At 43.5% G+C, this 20,184-nt stretch overlaps 2 protein-coding genes and 2 non-coding genes across 10 annotated transcripts; 3 read left to right on the plus strand and 1 right to left on the minus strand.

The window, feature by feature from the left end:
* Nucleotides 1-5,292: 5,292 nt before the first annotated feature.
* trnas-gcu (transfer RNA serine (anticodon GCU)) lies at nucleotides 5,293-5,374 on the plus strand. The gene has a single exon. It is a non-coding gene; the product is annotated as a tRNA-Ser (tRNA).
* Nucleotides 5,375-6,641: 1,267 nt separating this feature from the next.
* Nucleotides 6,642-9,731, plus strand: dnajc15 (DnaJ (Hsp40) homolog, subfamily C, member 15). Of its 2 annotated transcripts, none has more exons than XM_054787104.1 (6): nucleotides 6,642-6,928; nucleotides 7,170-7,221; nucleotides 8,758-8,831; nucleotides 9,034-9,110; nucleotides 9,195-9,270; nucleotides 9,412-9,731. In XM_054787104.1, exons 1-6 carry the CDS (start codon nucleotides 6,839-6,841, stop codon nucleotides 9,580-9,582), a joined length of 540 nt encoding a protein of 179 aa, XP_054643079.1. In that variant the 5' UTR covers nucleotides 6,642-6,838; the 3' UTR covers nucleotides 9,583-9,731. The 2 variants fall into 2 exon arrangements, with proteins under 2 accessions (XP_054643079.1, XP_054643081.1); XM_054787106.1 differs by having other exon boundaries at nucleotides 6,675-6,928; nucleotides 9,195-9,265; nucleotides 9,412-9,654.
* Nucleotides 9,732-10,879: 1,148 nt separating this feature from the next.
* trnal-caa (transfer RNA leucine (anticodon CAA)) lies at nucleotides 10,880-10,990 on the minus strand. Its single transcript has 2 exons — nucleotides 10,953-10,990; nucleotides 10,880-10,925 (listed from the first exon to the last, which is right to left on the minus strand). It is a non-coding gene; the product is annotated as a tRNA-Leu (tRNA).
* A 317-nt stretch (nucleotides 10,991-11,307) lies between these two features.
* On the plus strand, nucleotides 11,308-19,945 carry dhrs12 (dehydrogenase/reductase (SDR family) member 12). 6 transcript variants are annotated; one of them, XR_008572444.1, is made up of 12 exons: nucleotides 11,308-11,482; nucleotides 13,315-13,448; nucleotides 13,525-13,607; nucleotides 13,997-14,089; nucleotides 14,178-14,259; nucleotides 15,396-15,457; nucleotides 15,527-15,631; nucleotides 15,698-15,788; nucleotides 15,949-16,086; nucleotides 17,045-17,158; nucleotides 18,215-18,340; nucleotides 18,438-19,563. XR_008572444.1 is itself a non-coding variant. In XM_054787191.1 (11 exons), exons 1-10 carry the CDS (start codon nucleotides 11,415-11,417, stop codon nucleotides 17,155-17,157), a joined length of 969 nt encoding a protein of 322 aa, XP_054643166.1. In that variant the 5' UTR covers nucleotides 11,308-11,414; the 3' UTR covers nucleotide 17,158; nucleotides 18,215-19,563. The 6 variants fall into 6 exon arrangements, 4 of the variants coding, with proteins under 4 accessions (XP_054643166.1, XP_054643168.1, XP_054643165.1 ...); XR_008572445.1 differs by having other exon boundaries at nucleotides 18,441-19,563; XM_054787191.1 differs by having other exon boundaries at nucleotides 18,215-19,563.
* Nucleotides 19,946-20,184: the final 239 nt, after the last annotated feature.

A 20,184-nucleotide genomic window follows, 5' to 3' on the forward strand; every position in this document is an offset into this window, starting at 1 on the left:
GCTTCATGGGATCATATTGTACGTAGGTCACTTCCACTCAATTCTCAGTCAGGAAAATCCTTAGATGGAAGCATCAATGCACAAACAAAGGTCACGGCACTCTATAAACCACTGTGATCCACATGAGAAGATGGCTGCGGGGTGGATGAAAAGACATAAGGTAACAACAGTTTTACCCCTAATGTGCTGTGTATTTGTTTTTCCTGAAAAGCACAATACAAATCACTATATAAATCCCATTTATTATTATTGTGCAAATATATGGAGAGGAAAATGCTTTTTATGAGTGTATTTTTTCTGATGTCATATAACCACAGAAGTGTACTAAGAAAAGAAAGTGTGATGAATGCTATAGATACCGTTTTGATTCTTTGCAGGAAATTACTTTGCTACAGCAACCACATTTACTGACAGTATAAACAAACAACAATAAAATACAACATTTAACATAAAAAAGAAATATAATTACAATAAAAAAAATATATAAATGTTGTGCAATCGGCATAGACGTAAATGTGCAGGGTTGTGTAATTGTTAAAGAGATGCAGTCGATATCAATGTATTTATTGTAATTGATACTGTAAATGATAACCACAGAACAGAAAATTGCATTTATTTTAATATAAGAACTGGCTACTCAGTACAATATGGAAGAAAACAAGACATGGGTTTAATATTCCTGCAAAGAGACTCGCCTCCCAGGTACACACAGTAATCTTACGTCTGCATGTTTTTTTTCATACTGCATCATCGCTAAAGTTAAGTGAATGTGTGCAGTGTGTGTATGTTATTGCCCAGTCAGATTTCAGCTTTCATGTCTTGCCGTGTCCGTCTAATCTGCCCAGGGCCTTCAGAATCAGCACCATGTCCCTTAAACACAAGTTACTAATGCTCAAAGTTATTAGCAGAAAAGAATATCAGTATTCCAAGATAAAGGGGAATATCAGTATTCCAAGATAAAGGGTTAAGTGGGTGTTTTGGTTTATCAGTAACCTGGCAGTTATGTATACTGGCACAGTGGGTAACAATGCCAATGCAAAAAAAATGCAAAAATTGATTTACAGGAATAAAGTAAAATGTATTAAGAGAAAAAGTTGTAATCTAACAAGAAAACGTAATTCATGTGAATAATGTAATATGAGGAAAAATGTCTGAGTGTAGTTGAAATGTTAAAGAAAGATGTGTTTTTAAGTCATAATTTTATGAGAAACAATAGTTTTATTTTTGGAAAAACAGATTGTATTATAGGAATAAAGTCATATGATAACAAGAACATTTACAAGAAATTGAAATTGTTGGGGGGAAAAAAGCAATAGCAGAAATGGCAAAAACAGCTGTAATTTTAAGAGAAAATTGCATCTTTTTATTTGTGATTTGTATTAAAATGACCAAATATGAGAATAAACTCAGTATTATGAAGACAAATAATGGCATTTTAGTAGCATATTTGAATCACTTGGTACAGGACAGTTTCATGGGTTTTGTCACTGCCGTCAGAGAATGATTTTATTCGGTCTTCCTTGCCAGTCTCGTATTGTGAAACTTGTGTGGTGTTTGATTTGTGCAAGCTTCACAGTTTCTTTCTTTCAGGCTTTGTCATCTTGGTTTTGGAGAACAAAGGTTTCCTTAGCTTTCCGAGCTTTGGCCTGACCAAGCCCAAAGGTTTAAGGAAAAAGGAAAAAGTACCCCGCCTTTAGAATCTTTTTAATCCCTTGAATGGTTTTGTCAAGGTCCTCTTGACTGTTGGCAGAGTCAAGCTATCAGATACTGAAGAACCTTGTGTTCTTGAATTACTTCGTGAGAGATTGTAAGAATGGTTTTGTCAAGTCTTTGCGAGACGTCAAGATACCAGATACTTCAAGAACCTTAAACTATTTCAACATGGTTGTGTCACGCTGGTGCGTGAAGTCAGACGTAGGATCCCCGGATGCAGTGGCGAGACAACTCCAGGTAAGAAAACTTCTTTTTTACTTGGAACTTAATAGCAAGAACAAAAAAACGATGGTGCAAACAGTCCAACGCACACTGCAGAAATCGAAGGGGTGAACAAAGTCTAAACAGGGAACAAAAAACAACCTTAGATACAGACGGACTGCAGGATGAGCCGGCAGGAATGAAAAAAGGACACTAAACAAGAAGCCATAACTTTGTCTAGGGAGACAAGGAAAAAACAACGGCATCTTAGACATCATTTTCAGGCTCCTAATTTAGCCACAGCAAGCCTTTTGTCGTGCAGTCCTAGCCTTGGGAACTTCCCACAGAGAAAGATCCTGTTGTGATGTCCAAGCATGTGCTTCCATTGCCCCTCATTGAGGTCCATGTTTTCATAAATGCTTGCATTCTTTCAAGCGTCGTCAGGTGTCTTTGAGCAATGTGTGTTATATCGTTCAATTTCCTCAACGCTCCTTTCCTGTCTTTTCAGAAATGACAGCAATTTGCTGAACCGGTTGGATTGTCTGCAAACGTTGGTCCTGGAGGAAAAAGGATAGTTTACTTTCCACTGACAGTACAATGAGTCAACCTTCCACCGTGCCCTAATCCTCTAAATCTGATAGAGCCTTTTCTATCTTTTTGCTGAGTTCAGTGACTTGCCTTGGGTTGTTCCCCTTGATGGGAGGTACAGTAGATGCTGGAACGCCCTCAGGATCTCAGCGACGAGGGATGGTTTGTTTCCATACTTGTTCTCAAGGACTCTGAATATTTCTTCACCAGTACTGTTAATCACTTCAACGTTAATCAAAGGTCTTTTATAATCCTCCAATCTGTTAAGTGAGCTTTCTAGATGCTTGCTTGTTTTTGTAGTGAAGTTCAGTTTTTCTTCCATCTGTAGTAGTCTCTGTTGGAACTACTGAACATGGGTAGATGAGTTGCTTTCACGTTTGTAGACAAGGCTGGGACTGGCGGTGGTTGCACTAAACTGTCTTTATCAGTCTGTGGGACGCAGAATGGGGATTTCTTATGCTTCAGGTCACTTTTAGTCTCTAGGATAGTTTCGACCCTTGCTCTTAGTTCCTTCATCCCATTCTGTGGTACCCACATTTTCCACACAGCTTCACACACCTGTTTTTCCAGGTCGTCCAGGTATGATTTGTAGTGATCACGACTTATGTCTGCTGGAGATAGCGGTTTAATTACGTAAGTCACATTCCCTTGCAGCCCTTCTAATGACAGATATCGGGCTATTCTTTATATATCTCGTCAAAAGACTGGTACGAAGGAGTTCCTCAGTTTCCTCTGGCTTTACTTTTAATTTTCCTACGTCCAAGTGCTCTGTAAGCGCTGTGTTCTTTTTCCAATCATCATCTTCGATTTCAAGGAGTCCAATTTTGTAGTCTTCACTTGCGTCACAAAAGTGTCTGGAGAGTGTAGCAAATTCCTGTCGGAGCTCTTTCTCCGTCATCTTGTCCGTCATTGCGTGAATGACATCAATTTCTTTGTGAAGGAACCATTAGAAACAGCTTGTTTCCTTCTAATAATCGCAAGTTCTGTTACTTGATCCTCCCGGTAGTTCTCAGCTTGGTCTTCAACGTTTGTTGGGAACATTTAAGGAATTTCTTTTCTGTCCAACAACTGCACCATGGTTATCAACTGTCAAGTTCTTTTGGACATAAGCCAGCCCACACTTGCAAAGGCTGAGAAGATTGCAGAGGACGCTTTAGTCGCTCAACTCCAGTAGGTTTTCTTGAGTTATATTTCACACCTCAACTATTTACAGGATTGGTTGGTAGGTCGATGACCTTTGAATCAAAAAGGAATAGCATCACATTTCCACTCAGACCAAACACAGTTCTATCTTAGAAGCAACAATTGTTGTTAGATACTAGCGGTCTCTCCGGTCTCCTCCCGTTACAGTCTCTTCTTCAGTCCACTAAATCTACCAATTATTTACTCCGTACAACCACCTAGCATCATATAACGCATGTCATATGTATGTGTGTCACATAGGTATCATCCATCCATCCATTTTCTATACCGCTTCTCCTCATTAGGGTCGCGGGGGCATGCTGGAGTCTATCCCAGCTGACTTTGGGCGAACATAGGTATCAAACAAGTAAATTTTGCATCATATTTGTAACAGAGACGTGCATTTGTAGCATCAAACTCAGCATAAGAATCGTCATACTCTCTGATGAATACGCGCACAGTCATGTGATGCTGTGATGAGGCGCTCAAATGAACTGGTAATGTGCTGACGTTACTGAGATTATGAGGTGACTCTAAAATCTGATTGGTTGAGGAAACAGCCCATTGCTAATAGTGTGTATGTGACATGGGCCAGCACTCCTGATTCTGAAGGCCCTGAGCAGATTAGACTGACATGGCAACACGTAGAAGCTGAAATCTGATTGGACAAAAAAAACCCATCTCACATACACATTATACATAGATAATAGATTACTGGGAATCATTTATTACAATTTCATGAACAAATACTAGAATTTAAGTTGTAAATGTAGTTTAGTGCTTCTGATAGTCCTGAGGCCAGCAGAGGAGGCTTTGCTGGCCCTGACGGCACACCACAGCGTTCTAATATGAACATTTTTGAGCTTCTTTATACACATGCATTACAGTTGGGAATGTTAAACCCAGCAAAAGGACTAGAAGACAATAACACGGAGGTGTTTTTTCTTCTTGGATGTCAGGCTCCTTGTGAGAAATCAGAGCATGTTTGCCCACACCTCCCATCTAGAATACATTATTCACAGCACTCACACACGCACACTACTACTTTATTTCTCTCCAGCATCTCACCGTGATGACTAAATTATGATTACATGTAAGATGTGCAGCGCTTTCATCTGCCTTGTGTGTTGTCTCACTCTGACCCCCTCTTACCCCTCTCCAACCGGCGCGCTGACCCCCGAACGCACGCCACACAATGGCCCGTCTACCTCGACTGGGCCGCCCGCTATTGAAGTGCCGAGTGGTTGCTTCCATTTCCATGGAAACGCTGCGCTCGGATGTCGGGTGTACGCTTGTCCCCCCTTGCCCTGTCTCTGATGGAGCTGCAGACAAAAAACACACGCTTATTTTCTTAATATGCAAATAATCCCGCATTGTCATTTGTTGAAATAAGAAGGTTAATGCTGCTAACACGTTGAAAAGAGCAAAGAGAATGCTGCAGCTGTTCAACAGGAAGTAGACTGAGCCTAAAACAGAACTGTAATAGAAGAAGGATGAAGGCAAACAAGAGGTTATTTTGGGAGATTACATCCACTAATGGAGTTGTTCTTGTTGTCACCATTGTTGCTCTGGGTTCCAGGGTCTCACTGTCAGGTTACACTGACAACAGATGAGGTGGCCGAGTGGTTAAGGCGATGGACTGCTAATCCATTGTGCTCTGCACACGTGGGTTCGAATCCCATCCTCGTCGCAAGTGTTTTGTAGGCAGTAGCGTGCATGAGTGCTGCTGGCAAGCGGAGAGTGGCCGATTATGTTTCCTCCGTGAAGCACCTGCAGAGTGTCCTCAATCGGAAGGAAAGAAGATGAAGGCTCCACCAGTGATGCCATCTGTGCAACTCTGCTCAGTGCCATGCTGAAGGAAATGCTGGACAACAATGATCAGGCGGACACACATAGCACGGACTGTATGTACACACTATTATTGAATCCTCAGTGACGGTATCGCTCTTGCACGCTGGCCCCACCTTGCTTGACTGCAGGCAAGACACACTTATCGTGCTACACACTTGTGTTGAACCGCAGTTCCCCGGCGCCGGCAGGACTCGTGCATGCTGCCACCATCATGCTTTACACAATTATCTTGCTACTTACTTGTGTTGCCAACTATTTAGACAATAACAAATGTGATGACCCATTTTCCGTGAATACTACATCTATACAAGCTGTACACTGACTACTCTTGCTTGTATAGTATGGTTCCTTGGCAAGCTATACTAAAAAGGTTTGCTGAAATGTGAGGGGTGGACTCACTTTTGTGAGCTACTGGATATAAGCTTGACTTGTCATTGTGATGGAGACACAGACATTTGTGTTGTGTGTTTCCTGTGTGTCATTCAGCGCTCATACTTGCTGCCATCTCTCTCTGCTCCCCAACCAAATCCAATTACCAGCTACAAAAGAAAACAGTTCCAGGCCTGATACTCCATCAGCTCCTGGTGCTTCTGCGTCCCAGACTCCTGCTGGAGCCCTCATCATGTTGAGGGTCTCTGAGGCGGACACACACACACATACATACATACAGAGTGAGTACAAAGACATATGGCTCCCAGGTCCACACAACACTTGGGGTCAAGGTAATGCATGAATGAAATAGACAAGAAACAGGATTAAGAACACACGCTCACTGGCCTGTTTATTAGGTACTAATGTAATTGGATCCGGTACAAGCGTTGAATCAAAAAAAAAATGCGCTATCCATATTTATAAATCACTTAGTTTGTCGTATATTATAACAGCTACGGAGCAGCATGCAACTGTGCTACAGGACTGACACTTGTATTTTTAAATGAATACATGCACGCTTAAAAACACACACACACACACACAAACCTCACATAATATTAGTAATATTATTACTGTGTTTCAACTTGCACCGGGCTTAAGTGTACAGTAGTTGAAACACAACCATACATTAGATGTCTAATAGCACCATCTATTGGTAAAAGTATTAAACTAGCAGCTCCTTTCAAAGACGACTACGGCGACACCATTAGTTTCCAATTATATTTACATTAACAGTTTTATTCACGCATATTTGGTGCAATATCGGCACGGTATCGGCAAATGACTTTTTGAAACCGTTTGAGACTTTACTTCCGCTAAGACTTTTATTTGCACGAATGTAACCGGAAGACGGACTGACAATCTGACAAACATGGCGACCTCCGGCGGAGATATGATGACATACGCGGAGTATGCTCCGAAAAACACTTCGCGAAGTGACGCAGAAATTGACAGACAGCTGGTGAGTGTTTGGTGTCACACTTGAGTGTTTTGTCGACTTTGTTGCGTCTGATAAGGCGTTTGTTTCCCCGCTTAACTAGCGTGTTTGCTAATCGCGGTGACCGCCAGCTTGCTAGCTGCCGCCGCGTCCTGTCGTCATTCAATTTATTTGTCCTTCATGGTCGTGGTTTCATTTGACTCATTTATCATATTCACATACGTGATGTCAAATATACCATATCCATGTTCTCTATCTCCCACAGGGACGCACGTTGATTGTGGTCGGTCTCGGCGTGGCTGCTGCAGGTTTTGCTGGTAAGAATTAAACAAAATTCACGGTTCAATACGTTTGTGTTACGGTTCGATACTTTTTTGATAATTACATTACCTTTTTTAATTTGAATTATATTGAAATTGCCAACATTGTATGAATGTGGGAGGCAGAGCTCAGTGGCGCTGTGCAGAGTCGTCGATCACAGATGCACAGAGCGCCGTCAGAAGTTCCATTCCATTCCATTTTCCCCCGCTTATCCGGGTCCGGGTCGCGAGGGCAGCAGTCTCAGTAGGGAAGCCCAGAGTTCCCGGTGCCCGGCCACCTCCTCCAGCTCCACCAGAGGACACCAAGGCGTTCCCAGGCCAGCTGTGAGACATAATCCCTCCAGCGTGTCCTTCTCCCAGCTGGGCATGCCCGGAACACATCACCAGGGAGGCATCCGGACTAGATGCCCGAGCCACCTCAACTGGCTCCTCTCAATGTGAAGGAGCAGTGGCTCTCCTCTGAGCCCCTCCCGGATGACCGAGCTCCTCACCCTATCTCTTAGGGTGAGTCCAGCCACCCTCCGGAGGAAACTCATTTCATCCGCTTGTATCCACCATCTCGTTCTTTCAGTCACGACCCAAAGCTCATGACCATAGGTGAGGGTGGGAACATAGATCGATTGGTAAATTGAGAGTGTTGCCTTCTGGCTCAGCTGTCTCTTCACCACGACGGTCCGGTACAGCAACCGCATTACTGCAGACGCTGCACCGATCCGCCTGTCGACCTCACGCTCCAACCTTCCCTCACTCGTGAACAAGACCCCGAGATACTTGAACTCCTCCACCTGGGGCAGGACCTCATTCCCAACCCGGAGGGAGCAACCCACCCTTTTCCCACTGAGAACCATGGCCTCACATTTGGAGGTGCTGAGTCTCATCCCAGAAGCTTCACACTCAGATGCAAACCGTCCCAGTAAACGCTGCAGGTCACAGCCCGATGAGGCCATCAGGACCACATCGTCTGCAAATAGCAGAGATGAGATCCTAAGGTGTTCCGCGACCAGGACCAAAACCACATTGCACCTCCTGTAGCCGAGGTTCGATTAACGGCCGTACCCTTCTCTCCAGCACCCTGGAATAGCCTTTCCCAGGGAGGCTGAGGAGTGTGATCCCCCTGTAGTTGGAACACACCCTCCGGTCACCCTTCTTGAAAAGGGGGACCACCACGCCAGTCTGCCAATGCAGAGGTACTGTTCCCGACTTCCACGCAATGTTGAAGAGACGTGTCAGCCAAGACAGTCCCTCAACATCCAGAGCCTTGAGGAATTCAGGACGAAACTCGTCCATTCCCGGCGCTTTGCCACTGGGGAGCGTTTTGACTACCAGATACCTCAGCCAGGGTGATGGAACTGTCCACGTTTGTGTCTTCAGCAGTTTGATCAAATAAATATAAAACTGCGTATTGTTCGATACAGGGCTCACGGTTCGGTACGCATGTGTATTGAACGGTTCGATGCAGATACACGTATTGTTGTAAGAATGTGTCGGGTTCACACAGATGCGTGGTTTTAACTCCTTAAATGTGTTTCCCAGGTCGCTATGCATTCCGGCTATGGAAACCTCTTGGACAGATGTTCACCGAAACTGTCAAGAAGATGCCAACATCTGTACGTTCTCATGGATCCTAACGTGCTCTCAGTGGACACTTCATTAGGCACACCATCTAATGAGAACAATACGAGCTACGAATGTTCTCATAGATGGTGAAACTAATGTTAATGCCCATAAGTTGGGACATTCTACTTTTAACTGACATTATTAAGTAGCCAATAAAGAATTCAGGTTGCCTTCTTCTTTGCATCCCCTCAGACGTTTTCGTCGTATTACAAAGGGGGCTTTGAGCAACAGATGTCCAAACGAGAGGCCAACCTCATCCTCGGCATCAGGTAATACAGGAGGAACATGTTCATATTGGGACAGCTGTTTGACAGACATGTGATGGAAGGATTCTTGTGGATGTGCGCTTTCAGCCCAGGCAGCGCTAAGTCCAAAGTAAGTGAGGCACATCGGAGGATCATGTTGCTCAACCATCCGGATAAAGGTAAGGTGACTATGACTTCTTCCATTTTTGCTTGATGCCAGCCTCAAGCAGGACACCAAAAAATGTTATTACACCTTGTCTGACACAGTGTGAAAAGGAGCACAACAAATCTTAACTTTAACGTGTTTTTTTGTGCGCGTGTGCAGGTGGGTCGCCGTATCTCGCCACTAAGATTAACCAGGCCAAAGACTTACTGGACAAGGACATGCGGCGGTGACCTTTCCCATCATCCCCGCGACGTCTGGACTGTGCAGCATGGAGATCCTGCTTGGAGACGCTCATACAGCTTGAATAATTTCCATGTTATTTTTCAGTGAATGATGACACATGGTGTGTGTGTGTGTGTGTACAGCTGTGACGACATGATTACATCATCTATTTAAGGAGCAATACTATACAGTCTGACATTTGTGTGGTGAAATGTTTTATTTAATAAATGCCAATGTGAAAATAGAATGCAGGGGATTTTATGCATGCATGCACCCGTTGCCACTTCATTAGGTACACAGTATGTTTGCATTTACAGTCAAGTAGCTTGTTTATTTAGCTACGTGTATCAAAATGGTAAATCACCAGCAGTGAGAAATAAACATTGTTACACAAATGCTAAGGCCAAGGCGTCGAGGGAGTCCAGTTCAGGGGCTTTAGGAGCTCTACTATTTGCAGACGATGTGGTCCTGATGGCCTCATCGGACTGTCACCTGCAGCGTTTACTGGGGAGGTTTGCATCTGAGTGTAAAGCTTCTGGGATGAGACTCAGCACCGCCAAATCTGAGGCCATGGTTCTCAGTGGGAAAAGGGTGGATTGCTCCCTCCGGGTTGGGAATGAGGTCCTGCCCCAGGTGGAGGAGTTTGTATCTCTGGGTCTTGTTCACGAGTGAGGGAAGGCTGGAGAGTCTGCAGTAATGCAGTCACTGTAACAGACCGTCATGGTGAAGAGAGAGCTGAGTCGGAAAGCAAAGCTCTCAATTTACCGATCGATGTATGTTCCCACCCTCACCTATGGTCATGAGCTGTGGGTCATGACTGAAAGAACGAGATGGTGGAAACAAGCGGCTGAAATGAGTTTCCTCCGTAGGGTGGCTGGACTCACCCTAAGAGGTGAGGACCTCGGTCATCCGGGAGGAGCTCAGAGTAGAGCCGCTGCTCCTTCACATTGAGAGGAGCCAGTTGAGGTGGCTCGGGCATCTACTCCGGGTGTGTTCCGGGCATGCCCAGTCGAGAGAAGGCCCCCGGGTCGACCTAGAACACGCTGGAGGGATTATGTCTCACAGCTGGCCTGGGAACACCTCGGTGTCCTCTGGTGGAGCTGGAGGAGGTGGCCGGGGACAGGGAAGTCTAGGTTTCCCTACTGACACTACTGCCCCCGCGACCCAGACCCGGATAAGCGGAGAAGGAAGAATGGATGGATGGATGGATGGATGGATGGACATAAATGCTAGTCAGACATTGTCAACTGAACTGAAATGTTATCAAACTGTGTCAGGTCAGCACGTGTTGTATGATTTCATTGATGCGTTTTCTTCACATTTCAATGGTACGTCTTTTGCATGAACACGTCAGACACAATTGCTGCGTCATTAAATGAGAATGATCCAAATTGTGAAAAGAAAGTGTCAGAAGTGGGATTCGAACCCACGCCTCCATTCGGAGACCAGAAGTCCCAGCTTCATGGGAAGGTTGACACCTTGAGTCTGGCGCCTTAGACCACTCGGCCATCCTGACAACTGTATAAATTTCGGCAAGCCAATATATTTATCTAATAACCAGTTAAACTATCGTCGATAGTCTGACTTTAGTGTTAACAAACTGAATAGAAAGAATTTAAGATTGAATTCAATCAAAACGCTAAAATTCAATTGGAAATGGCTATCTTCCCGAAAAGCTAACCGTACTTCCACTCCGCGCCACAAGTGGCGCTGTGAACTGCTCTCCAAAAAAAGCACTTCCGGGTCTCGCCCACTACTACATAATGTTATTTACGACGCATCACTGCACTCTATTATATATCTGGATAGCTCATTGGCTATGACTTGTGAAGGCAAACGGCCGCCATATTGCCACTCTCAAGAAACACTTCTCGACAAGCTTTTGCATTCGTGGTGAACTTCTTTTATTCATTCGGATTGGACACAAATTTCGCCTGAAGATGCCTGCATGTGCAGCTATTAACTGTACAAATCTCCAGTTCAAAGGCTGTGGACGAACATTTCACCTGTAAGTATGATTGAAATGTAGATTTATGATTGATCATTTAAGGGTTTTGCACTGTCCATCTCTCAGATATTTTCGATCGTGTAAAATTCGTCTGATTAAATGTATGTCCAGAATTGATACGTTTATATAGCTCTATAATAGCTAAGAGGAAATGTACGTACTTTTTTGTTCTATCATGATATATGTATTTCTTTAAGGGACGAAGGTTGCGTTACTTGAAGGAATGGGAGAATCTCAGTGCTTCCATGATGCTTACCAGGCATTGTATACAGTGCAGTTAGCAAGCCAGTTAGCATACAATTGACCCTTCATTTGGATAAACAACCTTTTTTTTTGCTGCTGAATGACTGACGTAAAAGGATTCATTCATATGATATGTTCTGGAAAATAATATTCCTGAACATGCATACCGGTATGTTTGAGATTGCAAACAACGTATTGTCTTACCCAAAGCATATGGTTTTGTTTCAGTGTTGTGGTTTTTTTCTGGTGTGTGTTTATGGTTATTACACATTATGGTTATCACATATTATTCCTGTGGTTTTTGTTCAAATATATTTCTATATCAGAAAAGAGCTTTTTTCTATTTCATAACACAAACAAAAAAATAATCAAAATGTGAAATGATTTTAAAACTTGTCTCTTTTATGATTCATATTTTGTACAGACGAGAGCATAGTGAATTGTATGAAAGTAAGAATAAAAAGTAAAGGATCATGACCATGGATTTTAGTGGAAAAAAGGGATGGGATATGCAGTTCAAATGAAAATCTCTTTCTAGAGGAGTAAAACTATCATTGCTATAGGGGAGTGCTGAGCCAGGGTGCACAGTAGAATTTTGTCCCAAAGGCAATGAGAATTGGAAGGGAAAAAGTACATTTAATATAGCCAAAAGATAGAGAATAACGTATCAAATGGTTTTTAAGGGACGAAGGTTGCGTTACTTGAAGGAATGGGAGAATCTCCCCGCTTTTTAATGTCAAATATAGATGTTCTGCTAGCCTCTTCATCTGCTTTGTACACTATGTGCGCTGTGCCAATGTAGTCGACATGTGAGTGGTAAGATGGCGTCTCTTTGGCTTCAGCGGCTTGCACGGGCGGGTGCGACGTATGAGCTATCCAGATATATAATACAGATCAGTGACGACGCATAAACAATAACTTGTATTGTCGCTGCCCTGTGCTGAGATGACCGCTCGAGCCGTCAATTTATAGATTAAACATGTCCATGTTCAGGAACGCGGTGTGGTTTGTCAAAGGCCTCCACGAATACACTAAGTAAGTTGTAAGAACACTCTTTATGCCTATGTTTAAATGCTCTTTTTGTATTTCAGTAACTAAAGTATTCATTTATATTTCTGCCGTATTGTCATGAATGTGTCGGTCAACCTGTATCCTTTGTGTTTTACCTTGTTTTTGTATTCTTTGTATGTTCGAAGCTGTTGCATAATTGTTTTCCTTGATGAAGCTACAGGAAATTTCCGTTTGCTTCGTTATGAAATGAGAAAATATCTTACTTGTAATGGCTACAGTAATCCTTTGCTTTGAGCTATTAGTTTGTAACATTTCAATGTCATCCTATAGCTGTTAAGCTGGATAGCCTTGTTGTTTGAAATTAAAACAATCATATCCGTTAAATATCTAACATAAAGTGGCTAAATGTAATTGTGTAAGACCGTTATTGTCAGCTAATGAAGTCAAATGTTTTTAAGTAGTTTGTTTCTTCAAATGTATTTTGAATTTTACTGGAGCACGCCCATGTAAGCAAACACTTCTGGGATGTCAGGGGAATTAGCCATGTTGTCTTCACCCGTTGCCCTTTAACCCCACAGGAGCGGCTATGAGGCGGCAGCCAAGAATTTTGTTGCGGCCGACCTGGAAGTGAACCTGAGTGGGCGCTCCTTCATGATCACGGGCGCCAACAGCGGCCTGGGAAAAGCCACGGCGCAGGAAATTGCCAACAGAGGTCAGATGAAGCTTGCTTGTCATGTTTGTGTGTTGTCGTGTGTGTGTGAGGTGACACACTGATTGTGTGTGTTCAGGGGGGACGGTGCACATGGTGTGTCGCAACAAGGGGCGGGCAGACGCCGCCAAGGAGGAAATTGTGGAGTGCAGTAAAAACCAGGTGAGGCGACATTATTCCTTTTGAGCCAATTCAAATGACAAATGTGTCAGGCACACGCCGCACGCAACACACACACACACTCATAGCACTTTATTTATTTATTTATTTATTTATTTATTTATTTATTTATTCATTCATTCATTCATTTGTATTATTTGTATTATTTATTTGTATTAATGTCTCTTCTGTTGTTGTTGCTTAATTTATTGGTATTTATGTTTCTTATGTTCTTATTCTTTCTTGTGTTTTCTTTCTTTTCTTGGGAGAATGAACAGAATAAGAATTTCATTGCATAGTAGAACTTTCTGTTTTACTGTGCATATGACAATAAAACTCTTGAATCTTGAATCTTTATTGTTTGTGGTGTGAATGAATGTTATTCTTTGCAGAATGTTCATGTCCATGTGGTGGACATGTCCTGCGCCAGACAAGTGTGGGAGTTTGCACAGAATTTTGTCCAGAGTAACGTCCTCAATGTGTTGGTAGGTACCTAACAAACTCTGTGTGTGTGTGTGTGTGTGTGTGTGTGTGTGTGTGTGTGTAAAACTAAATCTGTCATCGTATGACCAGATCAACAATGCAGGTTGTATGGTCAACCAGCGAGAGCTAACGGAGGAAGGTTTAGAGAAGAACTTTGCCACCAATACACTCGGTAAGCAACTTTTAACTCCTAACTTAACTTTCATCACGGCATATACTGTATGATAGCGCTATCCAGGTATCGTAGCAAGTATGGCTGTGAGCAGTACTGGCATGACATCAGCCCATTAGTGAGTGTTACTGTCAGTGGTAACGGTTTCATTTATTTCATCGTGCATATAAGTTACATTGGAAAACATCACATACATGTATATGTATGTGTGTGTATATATATATATATATGTGTATATGTTTGTCTGTATAGGTGTATGTGTATATATATGTGTGTGTGTGTGTGTGTATATATGTATATGTTTATACATATATATATATATATATATATATATATATATATATATATATATATATATATATATACACTGTATATGCTCAAAAAAATGAGAGGAACACTTGGAAAACACATCAGATCTAAACTGGGGGAAAAATGATGTTGAATATGTTTCCTGATAATAAGTGGGTGATGTATTAGTAACAAAATGATGCCACATCATTTGATAGAAATGAAAATGATCACCCTATAGAGGGGGGAAATCAAAGACACAAAAAATGATGCAGCACACTGGTCCATTTAGCTAAAATGTCATTGTAGCAACTCAAAATGATTCTCAGTAGTTTGCGTGGCCCCCACGTGCTTGTACGCATGCCTGACAACGTGGGGGCATGCTCCTAATGAGACTACGGACGGTGTCCTGGGGTGTCTTTGATTTCCCCCCTCTATAGGGTGATCATGTCACGTGGTGGCTTACAGCCGAAAGATTGGATTCCAAAATGCAGAGAACACACTGGTGGCAATTTAGTCATTTTATTACTTTTAGTCGTGGTAGAACTATCCAGTCCCAAAAGCATGACCCGGGCACAGCTGCGTAAAAAGTCTGAGAGGTCATGTTTCGGTAAATATTGTGTTTTGTTGGAAAGCTGCTTTGAATAAAGAAAAAACATATTTAAAACAGTTTAATCCAACATTTGAAAGTAAATCAGAATAGTAATTGCACACCAAACACGTCACACTGTCTGTTCTGTGCTTGTTGAGGAGTACTTGGTACACGCCGTTAAAACCGGTACTTGAGGAGCTGGTCGACACCAGCGGGTTCCACCATATAAAATATATATATATGTTGTTGATTCCAGGCACGTACATCTTGACCACAGCTCTTCTACCTGCGCTGCAGAAGGCTGAGGACCCCCGAGTGGTGGGTGGGCTGGACACAATATATTCATAAAGACGCGCAGGTTGTAAAACACCAAGTGTGTCCTCTCAGGTGACTGTTTCGTCAGGCGGCATGCTCACGCAGAAGCTCAACGTAGACGACCTCCAGTGTGAGAAGGGGACGTTTGACGGCACCATGGCCTACGCACAGAACAAAGTAAAGACGAACGACTGAGGATGTGGAGAAAGGAGCCTTTCGTCATGTGTTGTGTGTGTTGCACAGAGGCAGCAGGTGGTTCTGACCGAGAGGTGGGCGGCTCAGTACAAAGATGTCCACTTCTCCTCCATGCACCCGGGCTGGGCCGACACACCAGGTACACATGTGCCGTTCACTTCAAACGTTTGCTTTCACTGTTGACGTGAAACTTTCTTATTTATCAGTCTGAGTGTGATTTAAAATGCCACCTGGTGGACATTCTTAACCGTCAACTACTGATAACTGGTGACTGGCTGCAAGGTTTGTCATCCTCGTAGCCGTGCAGTCTTCCATGCCGTCCTTTCACGCCAAGATGCAGAGCAAACTTCGCACTGAGGCCATGGGCGCTGACACCATAGTGTGGCTCGCCGTGGCCGCCGCCGCCGCCAGGCAGCCCAGCGGACTCTTCTTTCAAGGTCAGGCTTCCTTTTTTTATTTATTTATTTTTTTTTAAATAGGATCAAGTTATTCTATGGATTTCAGTGTTTCACACAGGACTGCAATCTATTTGTGGTGTTTGGTTGCGGGGGTGGGGGTGGGCCATGTCATTTTTATGGATGCTGTGGAAGACAAAAAGTGCAAAAAAAAACAGGAAAAAGAAGAAATATAGAAACGACTTTGTTCTTTGAGGTCACAAACAAGACAGAGCCACCTGTGGGGGCGGGGGCCCACAGAAGAGCGATGTGTGCTTTCATGTTGGTCTCTGAAAGTCAGACATCCTAGAGGGGTCTGAATACCCATTTAATAGAGTGAGCCCTCCTGCTACGTATTCTTCTTCTCTGGCAGCAACGCCACTGATGGCAGTTTGGCTTGGAATGGAAGCCATGCGCTCATCCGGTGGAGGTGGCACCGGGGTTCCCTCTGCTCCTCCGGTGGCACCCACGTGCGTTTTAGTCTCTCTTTTTAATGTGGGATTCTTCTTCTTCTTTTAATCTCCTCCAGGGTTCTCGCCTCCGAAGTGGCCCCTGTTACTTTCTGCTGTTCTCTTCTGTTTGCTGTGTTTTGTTTTGTTTGTCAACCATCTGTCCAATCATTACCCCTGTGAAATTGCACTTCTTCTTTTTCAGTTTTTTTTGTTTTGTGTTTTTTTGCTTGCTTGCTGCAGCCATCTCGGCTCGAAATCAAAAACAAAATCCTGTCCCCTTTTTATATGCAAAAAATTGCGTGTGTGTGTTGTAAGCTAGCCATGGTGAATTATGGGCACGGGCAGAAGACAGGCTCACGTGCTGACGATTCAGGATGATTGATTCCCAGACGGTCCCGTTCGAATGTGTTGATGTGCGAGGGCCCACAGGAATGCACGGGAAGCGCTGTGTTCTAGAAGCAAAGCGTTGTCGCGGTCATGTGATACGTGTGCTGAACGTTTGGTTCCAGATCGGCGTGCGGTGGCGACGCACCTCCCGCTGGCCTTCTCCAGGACGTCGTCTCAGGAGGAAGAGAGACTGTTGGCGGCGCTCAGTGATTTGGCGCTCAAGTTCAAACCTTGAGGTTTGTCCCTTTGCCTCTCTTTTTATTTATTTTTTAACCACTTCATGCTGCATTTTTACATCTTAAACACATTTTCCAGCAAATGTCACACCTGAAATATTGTGAACGTATTGCATTTCATACACCATGTGCTGTGCAGCTTCATGATACACTCCTGATCCAAATCTTAAGACCAGTTGCTAGAATGATCATGTTGCACATTTGGATCTTAATGAGGTTCTAAGTAGAGCTACAATATGAAAAACAAGAAGGGGGGTGAGACAACAAGTATTTTGAAAAAGTCATTGATTAAAAACAACATATAAACTGAAATAGGCTGTTTATCAGCTGATCAAAAGTTTAAGACCATCGCTCAAAAAAGAACAAAAAACTCTCCAAACCAGAACAACAAATGTTGTCAGTAGGACTCAGTAATGAGGAGCTGCACCGTTCTTGTTCATCACGTCAAAAATGGCTTTGGGCATGCTTGATGCCAGTGTTTCCAGGAGGCTAGTGGGAACATTGCTCCAAGTGGTGAAGATGGCTTCACCAAGGGCATCAACTGTCTGGAACTGATGGCCATTTTTATAAACTTCCCTTGCCATCCATCCCAAATGTTCTCTATGGGATTTAACATGCAGGATGGTCCAAAAGAATGATGTTTTTCTCCCTGAAGAAGTCCTTGGTCAAGCCAGCATTGTGACCTGCAGCGTTGTCCTGTTGAAGAACCCAGCTGGTACCACACAGACGAGGGCCCTCGGTCATGAGGGATGCCCGCCCCAACATCTGCACGTAAGTCTCCGCCGTTTGACGACCCTGCACCACCTGAAGCTCCGGTGTTCCACTGAATGAAAAAGCACCCCAGACCATGATGGACCCCCCTCCACTGTGCGGGTAGAAAACATCTCAGGTGGGATCTCCTTGTCATGCCAGTAACGCTGGAAGCCATCTGGACCGTCAAGGTTCCATTTTATCTCATCAGAGAATAAAACTTTGTTCCACCTTTCAATGTCCCGTGTTTGAGGCAAAGTCTAAAAAGGAGATGAGGTCTTTGAATTTGTCTTTTGTTTTTTAAAGCCTTTTCCCACAGATGGCGTCTGATGGTTATTGCGTTCCAGTCGGCACCAGTGAGGACCTTCATGTGGGTGGAAGACCGCCCTGTGTCTTGATGGACAACCAATCGGATCCTCCGGCTCAGCGCAGGTGTGATGTTTTTGGGTCTACCACTTGACTTTTTTGTTCCATGAGCTCAGGATCCTTCAAAAATGTAGAATGACTGATTTCCTGCTCCCAACCTCAGCAGCCATGGCACGCTGCGAGAGGCCTTGCTTATGCAGCTCCACAATCCCACCACGTTGGAAAAGAGAAAGCTTCTTAGCTTCAGCATCAGGAGGGCATGACAGTGGGGACATTTGGAGCACATTTGGCCTTTTATAGCCTGTGGTCTTAAACTTTTGATCAGCTGATAAACAGCCTATTTCAGTTGAATTGTTGTTTTCAATAAATGACTTTTTCAAAGTGCTTGTTGTCTCACCCCCCCTTCTTGTTTTTGCATATTGTAGCTCTACTTCAAACCTCATTAAGATCCAAATGAGCAAAATGATCATTCTAGCCATTTTTCACTGATCTTAAGATTTTGATCAGGAGAGTACAAACAATCTTTAATCCCTGAAGACCAGATTAACATTAGTGCAAGTGGGAGTGTCCAAAATGTATCAGCACATGCAGATAATGGAAGGATGTGGGGGCCACTTTGCTACATTTTCTACATTAAAGATGCTAAAGCAGTCCAAAGTAGGTCAAATTTAAAGCTCAGGATTTCCAAAGTGTGGTCATTTTTGGAAAAACTGCAAGACATTTTGCAAAGCTGGATCCTAAAGTGATAGTTTGGATTTTTTGACATGAAGTTGCATGACACCCCCATCAGCACTGCAGTCCAATAACAGCCACTTATTCCCACTTGGTCTCCTAAGTCCACTTCTGGTCTGATTTCTGTGATGAAGAACGTAGTTCCACTTAGTTGCTGGGGACAAGTAAGTACAGAGTTTGGCTTCTCAAAACAAGATGCCTTCAAAAGATTAATACATTTAATCATAAAAATGCCTTCTCAAAAAAACTGGGCTTAGGAGACCAAGTGGAGGGTAAGTCACTGTTAATGGACTACACTGCTGAAAATGGAAAAAGAAGAAATGAGAGTGAGACCAAAAAATGTTGGAGTAATGGTCCTGATGGCTGCACGGCACAGCGGAGGCAGCGCCATCATGATCTTATCAATGGAGCTACAGGTCATGCAGGGGTGTCAAACGGCAGCTGCCGATTTGGAGATGTTGCAGGGGGCATCCCCCATGTTGCAGGGGGCATCCCCCATGTTGCAGGGGGCATGCCTCATGACCGAAGGCCCTCGTCTGTGTGGTGATGACTGGCTTTTTTTCAACAGGACAAGGCTGCAGTTCACAATGCCTGATTGACAAAAGACTTCTTCCAGAGGAATAACATCACTCTTTTGGACCATCCTGCGTGTTCCCCTCATCTAAATCCAATTGGCAACATTTGGGGTTGGATGGCAAGGGAAGTTTACAAAAATGGACATCAGTTCCGTGAAGGGCAACATTCCCACTGGCCTCCTGGAAACACTGGCATCAAGCACGTCCTAGCCAATTTTTCAGATGAACAAAAACGGTCCAAATACTAATTACCTAGTCGCTTTTTGACTTTATTTCTATGTTGGGGGGGGGTTCAGTCTTGACGTTTGATCAACTGATGAGCGGCCTATTTGCTTGCCTGTTTGCAATAAACTGTTTTGTCCAATCCCATTTCTTCGTTTTGCATTTTGAAGCTCTACTTAGAACCTCCTCAAGACTCCAAAATGTACATTCTTGCAATTTTTCCAACTGGTCTTAACATTTTGATCCAGTGTTTGTTAGAATATACCAAGGGCCAATTTAAAAACCCAAACAAGCTTGACACCCTGAGCTTACAGACTGAGTGTGACATCACTGTTACTCGTGTCCATCATCAGAGGTTTGTAACACTCCAATAAAGTCTCA

The sequence above is a fragment of the Dunckerocampus dactyliophorus genome, chromosome 9 (genome assembly GCF_027744805.1).
Source record: "Dunckerocampus dactyliophorus isolate RoL2022-P2 chromosome 9, RoL_Ddac_1.1, whole genome shotgun sequence".
Taxonomy (NCBI): domain Eukaryota; kingdom Metazoa; phylum Chordata; class Actinopteri; order Syngnathiformes; family Syngnathidae; genus Dunckerocampus; species Dunckerocampus dactyliophorus.